Source organism: Ostrinia nubilalis, chromosome 22, assembly GCF_963855985.1.
Source record: "Ostrinia nubilalis chromosome 22, ilOstNubi1.1, whole genome shotgun sequence".
Classification (NCBI taxonomy): Eukaryota; Metazoa; Arthropoda; class Insecta; order Lepidoptera; family Crambidae; genus Ostrinia; species Ostrinia nubilalis.
In genome coordinates, this window is record NC_087109.1 from 1,892,736 (window position 1) to 1,902,482 (window position 9,747).

Consider the following 9,747-nt stretch of genomic DNA (forward strand, 5'->3'; position numbering starts at 1 on the left):
GTATAATTTAACTAAAGGATTTGGCAGATAGGCGCTCTGTTGTAAAGATAAATCAAAACTTTTATTTATTTACTAGCTATGCCAGTTAAAATAGTTTGAATAATATTTCCCGTTTTAGCAACGATTTTCTTTACTGCTCCACTCCTATTGACTGTAGGGTGGTCTTAGCCTAAAAACCTTCCCCGACAAATAGGTTATCCAATATCAAAATATTTTTTCAAATCAGATAGTAGTTCCAAAGATGAGCGTGTTCAAACAAACAAACTCTTCAGCTTTATAATATTACTATAGAATTGACGTCAGATATTTTAATACACGAGCATGTAGCTGTATTTCTGTGGGTATATCTAGTCATGCCAATATTTGCCTTTAGCGGTATTTGAACCCGTTGCACGTTGTAGTTGATGAAATTACCAAGTCATGCGGCCTTTAGTGATATAACAAAGTCCTTCTTATGAATATCAACATCGGATGTCACAAAATGCTGTCAAGTTCTTTAATAAAATTAGTTTGTGCATTTTTGTGTTCCGGCAGTTGGAGGTAAGATAGCAAGTTCCTCCGTGGTTGAGGATTCCGGGTGAAGCTCGCTTCCACCTTCGGCCTGATCATCACTTACCATCAGGTGTGATACAGGCCAGGAGCTTCCTCGTTATGGATAAAAAAATGACTACTGACTAATTGTTTGCTATTTTACTTATCACTGGCGTAGTAATGCAGTATTTCTCTACCACTGCCTCTCCCCAGGGGGAGGCTATTTCCAGAAATTGACTATTTCTACATTGTTAGCTTATGTTTAGTTCTTAGTGTCAAAAGGGGCGGACCTAAAAAATCTGATTGAATTTTTAGCACATGTAGTATGTCTAGGCCCATAAGCCAATTCCTTGCTTTCATTCACATGCTACAGTAGGTACTTACATTAACATTTCATACGTCAAGCTACTGTTATCTGACTTCAATAAAATGCCTTAAGCCTCATTAATTGGATCTTAAAATACTGTGATTTTCATTCTTAGTTTGTTTATCATCTTAATCGTATGTTACCCTCCTTATTTTTATCAGATTTTATGACTTTAACTTTGTTTTGATAGTGATTTTTTCCTCATATTTTGTTATTTCATCTTACAAGGATATAAACAAGGGTTTACTCTTATTGCACAATTTTTTTCCACTACCAAGTAATTGACTTCTTACTTCTACTTCATAAATGTAGGTCATCATCAAATTGGATTGTAATAAAACACAAAGTAATAATAATATAATTTAATTTCCTGTCAGTCCATTTGTAACAAATACTTGACATTCCCAAGATCTTTCAAAAGCTAAACAGCTTCTACGAAACTCCACCAAGCCAAAACTCTACTTGTTCTTCAAAAACAGGACTTGAATAGCGTCTGCAGAAAGGCCTTTGGTCTCAGGCAGTTTGAAGTACACGTAGACGGTTCCAAGGAAGCAGACTGCTGAGAATAAGTAGAAGACGCTGCCAAGGCCCAGGATCTCCACTAGTGGGTTAAAGATGAAGAGCGTGATGAACATGAACAACCACACGAAGCCCATTGAGAGGCTGTTGCAGAGGCTTCGGACCTAAAAGGAGAATTTAATAAATTAGATCTTGAAATGGAAGAAAAGAATGAAAGGGACAAAGTCAAAAATTTCTGCATGTGATAGATTTAGCAAAAGACATTGCAAAATGGAATCAATAGACTTATAAGTAGTTAATTTTAACGTGTTTCGCCGCTTGGTCCCATTAAAAACTTATCTGTCAGATATAAAATTCTTCTTCTACATTTGGTTTCAGAAGTCTGGGATAGAGATACCAGCAAATTATGTCTCCAGTTATACGAGTAATTAGCTAGCAATATTTATTTGTAAAATAACGTTAGTGTGTGAAACTTTATTAGGAACAGGAGAAACTGACCTTAATTAAAAAATAACGAATGTGCTCTCCCTTACCTCCGGCAAGAAGACTTCAGCAGCCAGCACAAAGGGTATGACCGCACAGCCCACAGTATACACGAATGTATACAAGTAGATCAGGAAGGCGGTGACCCAGTGTGGTGCGAAGTGCACCTGTAACTGCACTCCTAGCAAGAACGTGCACACGCCTGACAGAGCAGACGTGATGATGAGAAGATACTGTGGATGAAAAGGGAAGATCTGTTATGAAAAGAAAGAAATGATCAGACTTTGAACATGACATCCTATCAGGTCAGGAACCTGATTTGTATGTAAATTGATTAAATGATGTCTTTTAAAATACAATCGTAACAGTAGTTTAAATTGAAGCTGCAATGGCATATGAAGCTGAAAGTAATTGTCATTTTGAGCTGAATTTGTAGTAAACAGCAGTGTTCTGCAAAGCACAAATCATCTTAGGTTGTATTACACCTGCCAATACAAAAGTTAGAGAAAAGACAACCTCAAATCTAAAAGCAAACAGAAGATTTGGTCCCACCATTCCACGCTGGTCAGACGAGTTAGAGGGGAAAGATACATATATGTGTTACGGTCAAAGTGATAAATGCGAAAATTATGAATAATCGCCGGTTATTATGAATAATTACCGCATGATTTGATAATGTGATTAATATGAGGTCATTTATGTGTGTATAAAACTAAATAGGCGACTTAACCTATTTTTCACTTTAAATCAAAACGTTATGTTATAGGCATCATGGAAAAGTAATATTATGCAAGAATCATTCCAAACTCATTATGCCAAATTATATTAATATATGATATCAAAACGTTCAAAAGTTTGGCTGTACACGAGCACGTACACAAGATGTTGTTCTCTTTTATGAAATTTGTTAGTACTAAGGTTGAATTATTAAATAATCACTGTTAAATGTGATTAATTTATCACTTTTACCGCGACTGTCGGTAATTATTCATAATAACCGGTTATTATTAATAATTTTCAATTTATCACATTAACCGTATATGCATAATTATGTGTCTCCTAGACATCCACGAGAAGAGTGGGAGTAGTCCTATATCTTACTTAACACCAGGTACGATTGCGGTCAAATACCTGCCTTGTCCTGTATAAAAAAATATGTCTCTACCGGAACCACACGGCTAACCTAAATTAACAAAGGAGGAATACAGTGAGGAAAACTACATTACCTTCCTCCCAAACTTGTCAATCACCAGCACACACACGACGCTAGCGATCAGCAAGTCCACGGCCAGCATGATGGAACACAAGTTAGCGGACATGGATGGAACAGCCTCCTTAAACAGCGGCTCGGCATACACTTGCAGGACTACGGAACCCATCATGATTGTGCAGGCGATGATGATGAGGACTGTGGCGAGAGCACGCTTGGAGGATTTGGATTTTCCTGGAAAAAAAGGTTGAATGAAAGCATGCTGAAACGATGTGGCATCTTATTATAGAAAATATACTGAAGGTATTATACGTTGTGGATGCCTTTGAAAATAAATTAGCAATATTTTCTTATTTCTTTCAACTCGTCTATGGAGCTTCGATTACCTTAATAGCTCAATAAGCGTCAAATACTTACTTAAAATTTTCCACGATGGCTCTTTCCGAGGCATGTTGTCGATTTTGTTTTGAAGCATTGCTTCAGTGGCTTCCAAATCCGTGTCTATTGAACAAATAAATATAAAGTTATAATTGATCAAATCAGTAGAAGATAAATTCTCAAAATTATTAAAAACATCTAAAATCTTAAGATGTCCGCCTTGCCTAGAGGTTCATTCATGATTCATGTCCATTGTCCATGACTCCTGAATTCTAGAAATTAACATTTGTGATCTTGACTCTTTCATATTCGATGTTATAATACGATTTCAATCGCTAATTGAATCTGTCACTAATGTCACTTCAGGTGGGCTGGACATGAATGCTTCTATATAATTTGCTCCCATCAGGATTTAAACCCACAACCATGGTGTAATTCGAGAACTTACTCTCAGTTTCAAGCAGCTTCTCCAACCTGGGGTCTAGCTGGAGTCTGATCCTCCTCATCTCCACCTCCACCAGTTTAGAGTCGACGGCGACTTGGTTGTAGAATGCTATGGACTTAGCTGCTTCCTATACAATGAGATTAATCTAAAGTTTAAGTGCGTCATCATTTTTATCATCATTTCAGCCGACAGGAAGTCCTCTGCTGAACTATCGGCCACAATGTCAACTACCCATTCCCGCTCATGTCATCTCGTTCTGTCGCTAAGAATCACCATTTGATGAGAGCGAGAGCAAAAACGGAAAAAGTAGTTAATAATGTGTCCGATAGAACATAGGCCTCCCCCGATAATTTTTATCATTAAAAATCGATAAGTACGTCATGTGGTCAAATACCTGTCTTGAAGAAATTACCTTGCACGTTCGTGCTACTGTTGCTTTGTGCAATCAATATTTTTTTCAAATTACCCACATTTTAGTTCGTAAAAATACTTGAAACTCATTTCGCGTGAACAGCGTTAGTCAGTGTTAGTGAGTTGGTGTGAACAGTGTTATGTTTATGTTCCAAAATATCGTTCTTTGATCACCAGTGAGTGTACCTTCTAATTGGAGCTAATTTTTTATGTAAGTATAAAAACAAAATATTATTTACCTCCTAAAAATGTAGTTTTTAATGGTAGATATTTATAAAAGCGAACACTCACTCAATCTTAGATACTACAAGTGCTAGGAGTCTTAAATTTTGCATGGGGGTTTCTTTAGAATGTAGGTGCTCACTAACACGAGATTTTGCAAAATTCATTATTTAAAAGGGGTCTACGCGTACGAAGTCGCGGGTGGCCGCTAGTAGGTTTATAATGTTTTCTTCAGACAATCTTTTTATTTGGACTAGGTTCAAAACTCAACAAATAAATGGCTTTATCTACAAATAATCGCGAAGAGTTCTCTTACCTCCTCCCTCCCTGCCAACATCAGATACACTGGAGATTCCTTCAGCAGCAGCAGAAGGACGATGCAAAGTATAGACAGACCCAGATGAGTGTAGACCACCTGGTAGTAGGTCAGGTATCCACCAAGGAAGTAGGAGACCAGTAAACCTGTGGGATAGTTTAAGTTGGTTCATCTATCACTCAGTTACTTAGCCCCTAAAAACTTTACAGAGTACAAAAAACAATTGATAAAAATAATGAATGTTAATGAGAATACCCTTAAAAATGTAAATGACTCGTCATCACACTATCTAACATTTGTCTCGGAGTTGCAATAATTTAGTGGACCGACCTAGTGGACCGACGACCAGATAAAAGTAGCAGAAGCCATAAAGGCGCTGGATGCAGGCCGTTACCAACCGTGCGATGTGGAAGTCATTGGGGGAGGCCTATGTTCAGCAGTGAACGTCCTGTGGCTGAAATGATGATGGTGATGATGATGCAATAATTTCATCAATCGCAAAACTATGGTAAACTCAATAAAAATTCGTTTAAGCCAATAAATTGCCTAAACATGCATTCGATTATGCCAAACAGCCACAAAATAAAGCCAATAAAGAATACTATAGTGACTCACATACAGTCCTCTCAACTTAAGCTAAGAATTGCATTTGTGTGAGTGCACACCGATAGTTTAGAGTGGCAATCGGCTTGAAGCGCGGCGCGTCCGCCACGCACCGCTTCCTTGCCGCTCACATACTTCACTTCACCCCCGGTACTGGTAGCAGATACGTGTAATTTTATGTAATTGTGTTCCAAATATTAGTGAAATGGCTCCTACTGTAAGTGAATTTCCTGTACGAAATCCATTAAGCAGCCAAGTGAATGAAATTTTATGCAAATTGAATACGTATTTTAAAGGTGTGAACGAAAAGTTTTTAGTCTGTTTTTATTTTGTAATTTTATAAAGTTTGTCTTTTTGTTGTATTTTGTAAGGCTGGCTGGACGCCCTCTCTATAAACGGTGCTCGCAGAATATCAGCGTCGAGGTACTTCGTGCCTTGGCATATGCTGAGCGAGGACCTGTTTTTATTTATTTATTTATTTAAAAGGATGTGTCAAGTGTCGTTACATCGGCCCAATTGGTAGCAAGTGTTTTATAGACTTCCTTTTAATAAAACATTAATTTTATTTGTATGTGTTTTACTAACGGTACTTTTGGCGATCACTCACACAAATGCAATTCTCAGCTTAAGTTGATAGGACTGTACAGATTAATGCCTTTCAATGATGAAAATCTGTTATTTTAACATTCAATGACAGTATCTGCAGAAATTAATATTGTCTTAAAACTACGTACAAACCCATATGTGCACAATTTATGGTAGTCTTATTTCTATGCAACTTACCTATAAAGTACCCCGTAGCAGAACTTGCTGTGAGCCCCCCTCTAATGGAATCATGGCTGATCTCCGAAATGAAGATCAGGGAGACGTTCTGACCAGCAATGCCCACGCCTACCAGCCCCATTGCGAGGAGGATCATGGTGACACTCTTTGAAAACGCTATTATGAGCCATGCGAACTGGAAGATAAAGTTTATTATTGTGAACCGTGCGATGTGGAAGTCATTGGGGGGGCCTATGTTCAGCAGTCGACGTCCTATGGCTGAAATGATGATGATGATGATGATTGTGAATCTAAGGCTGGTTCTATGGTTTTTAACCTCGTTAAAAATAATGCAAGCGTCCGCACTGCGACTTTTTCCCGCGTATACGTTTCGGCAGGCCTGGCTCACTCCGCGCGGTACATCCGATAATTACCTACAGCGAAGCGGCCCGCCGGCGGGTATTATATCAGTCGAGTGTCACGCGCGCGCTCGTCAGGACGCTGGCGTGCGTTGTAGTATGATTATAATTCTATGATCGAAGTATTATTTAAAAATGGACATAAAGAGAAAGAAATATTGTGCGGCGTTCGGGTGTTTAAGTTCGAAAAGTAATCTACCGGATTTATCTTTTTTTTTCGCTTCCCAAAGATGCTGAAAGGTATGTTGGCCATGTAGGTAATCAATAATTCTTAGGATAGTATAGGAACCTAACCTACTATGACTACTGTTCAAAATGCGTTCGTTCGTTTCAGCCAAATGACGTCCACTGCTGGACAAAGGCCTCTCCCAAGGTTTTCCATAATGAATGCATACTTACCTACATACGTACGTACCTCATTACAAATAAGTAGATTCATTATTTTTTCACTAGACAGCAACCCTAACAGCGTAAGAAGAGTTCAGAGGCACGCGATAGAAAGAGACAAAACTTGTAGGTGAATAAAATTGTAGGTACGTAGTGCTGTGCGAGCTGAATTCCACTGTATCGCGTCGTAGCAAGACTCGCATTTATTTAAATCGTCTTGCGGAGTAATCCTTCTGTACCTGTACTATTACTTATTCTGTGGTTTCGGGTGGTCTTGCTGTTTGGCGGTTTACCGCTTACGGGAAAAAACCGTAGTGCGGACTCAGTCTTTAGTTACAAAAATTTTGATATTATAAAGAAGAACGGTCATCTGTGACCCAGGCCCGACAGAAACGAGACATACCTCAATTTTTTTGTTATGTCTTAATTAGTTAAATTGTATATTTTTTATATTATAAATCTATGTAGGTATAACACCAAAATATTATCCTTTGTTTTTGTTCAAGCGTTATACAAAAACTAATACAAAATGCCTATTTATCACCAAAATTGGTAAATGTATGTACCTAAATGTCTATTACAGCTGCTATGGAATGTATCTAGGTGACCTGGAGATACAGCCGGATCATACAGGTTTCTGTCGGGTCTGGGTTTTTTTTTTATGGGGCGTGACCGTTCTTCTTTTAGCAGTTCTGCCTAGATCGTCGATTTGTTTTTTATTTGTGTGGCGATGTAAGAAACATACGTACATCTTTTCGCCTTCATGGCATTTAAAGATTCATTTGTTTTCGTTTCAGAAAAAGGACTGCCACTACAAAGAAGTTCTACAATGGCCGGTCTGGTGCTTCCCGCAATCTTCACTAGATCGTCGGTTCATAGAGTGAGAGGCGTTTACAGGTATGTACCTAATAGTTATTTATTAGTTTGAATTGTACTAATCCGGGCCTTTTCAAGGTGAGAGTGAATAAAATTAGCTCTTATAGGGCAGATCGGGCAGATAATATGTTACATTCTAAACAGCATCTTAAAGGCCAACATACAAAATGTAAATATTTACTCTTTGATTTTTTTACATGTTACTGATCAAATCGAACCTTAAACACTGATGTGTCTAGCACAGATGTATGTTGACTAAAACGGCAATATTTTTAGCATCTTAGAATTTGCCTAACCAGTTATAACAGGCGTTCAATTTCGAACTACAATATAAAAAAAACTCAGAAAACTCATTTATTTATGCAAGTAGGCTTTTAAAAAGGACTTTTACAGTATTAACCCTACCACTGCTTCGGGACAATAAATGGGCCAGCGCTGAGAAGAAGCAGCGCAAGAAACTCAGTCACTATTGTCAGTTCTTTTTCAAGGGTTTACAGACTTTAAAATATGCATAGTTATAAATGTTTATGCTAGCTAGGCAGTTAAGCATCTCAAACATTTTTATCTTTGAAATAATCATCGACTGTAAAGTAGCCTTTTATATTATTATCATCTTAAAAAACTTACCACATACGGCAATCCAAACAACACCGTAGCGTACTTCCTCCCAACCTTATTGAATATGTACCCGCAGAAGGGGCTGGCCACCAGTCCCCCAATGTTGGCCACGGCCCCGAATAGAGACACTTCCAAACTGGTCATAGGTCTTGAGAGAACAGTGGAGTTGGAGGTGAAATTGGCCAATGTGTAGGATGGCCATGCGCAGATGAAGCCGGTCTGGCTGGCGAAGAAAGCCACTAGAAATAGAATGAACTTTAGTGTCATAAAAGACCAACTCTTTTTGCCTCTGATAGATTAGAGAGTGTTCCCATAGCACATTAAAAACTAAATGACCTGGTTATGATACAAGACCTTTGTCACTGATCAATACCATACTAAACCCTAACAAATATTAGTGTGAGATCGTAGCATTTTCTAAAAATTCTCACCTTAAGTAACTCATTCTTTTTGTTCCTAATTACAAAACGAAGCTCAAAGATTCAATAAAATGTCAAGCATGCTGTAGCTTTTGGTTGAATTTCATTAAGTCTCGTACATACATTTATGTTGATAAATATCAATCAGAGGACAGAATCTATGATTGAGATTGAATTGACTTTTAAACTTGGTTTTGACTAAAGACCTTAGAAACTCTTCAGCTACTAAAGGAATAAGAATCACTTCATTATTTTGGTCAATTCCCAGATGGGAAAAGATCATCTTAGAAAGAGTCACCATCCCTTGAATTTCTTTCAATAATAATAATATGCAATTACCTAACTGTAAGTATCATTATATTTTTGAGTTCTCGTTTGCAAGAATATCGTTAAGTTTTCTTAAAAAAAAATTAAATACTAACGGCATAGCGTAGCTAATGATTGCACACCAACCGCAGACGATTTTAACTTCGGGCCCTCCATGTTTAACACTTCCACACCTTTTGCCTTCAAACGTTCAATCACACTAATTGCAAACGACAAAATGTCAACTACTCCCAGGAACTATATTGTTATAATACTATAATCGTTTATTTACCTTGATATATCAATGTTGATAACACACGGCAGGTAGACGCAGTAAACTTCTTCTTTTTCTTCTTGTGGGTTGTAGTAATACGGGACTATTCCCACCTCTCGTTCCCACCGCTGCAACAACTTTTGTGTAGCCAGGATCTACAGCTTGACCGCCAATAAAAACCTAACCAGTTTAGATCAAAGT

The 9,747-nt window shown here is 37.9% G+C and overlaps 1 protein-coding gene across 1 annotated transcript; it reads right to left on the reverse strand.

Moving 5' to 3' along the window:
• Nucleotides 1-1,245: 1,245 nt before the first annotated feature.
• On the reverse strand, nucleotides 1,246-9,507 carry LOC135082978 (facilitated trehalose transporter Tret1-like). Its single transcript, XM_063977742.1, has 9 exons — nucleotides 9,389-9,507; nucleotides 8,557-8,786; nucleotides 6,269-6,443; nucleotides 4,883-5,028; nucleotides 3,937-4,060; nucleotides 3,528-3,611; nucleotides 3,127-3,344; nucleotides 1,951-2,133; nucleotides 1,246-1,581 (listed from the first exon to the last, which is right to left on the reverse strand). The coding sequence occupies exons 1-9, from the start codon at nucleotides 9,447-9,449 to the stop codon at nucleotides 1,357-1,359; spliced, it is 1,446 nt and encodes a 481-aa protein (XP_063833812.1). The 5' UTR covers nucleotides 9,450-9,507; the 3' UTR covers nucleotides 1,246-1,356.
• Between the last annotated feature and the right edge of the window lie 240 nt (nucleotides 9,508-9,747).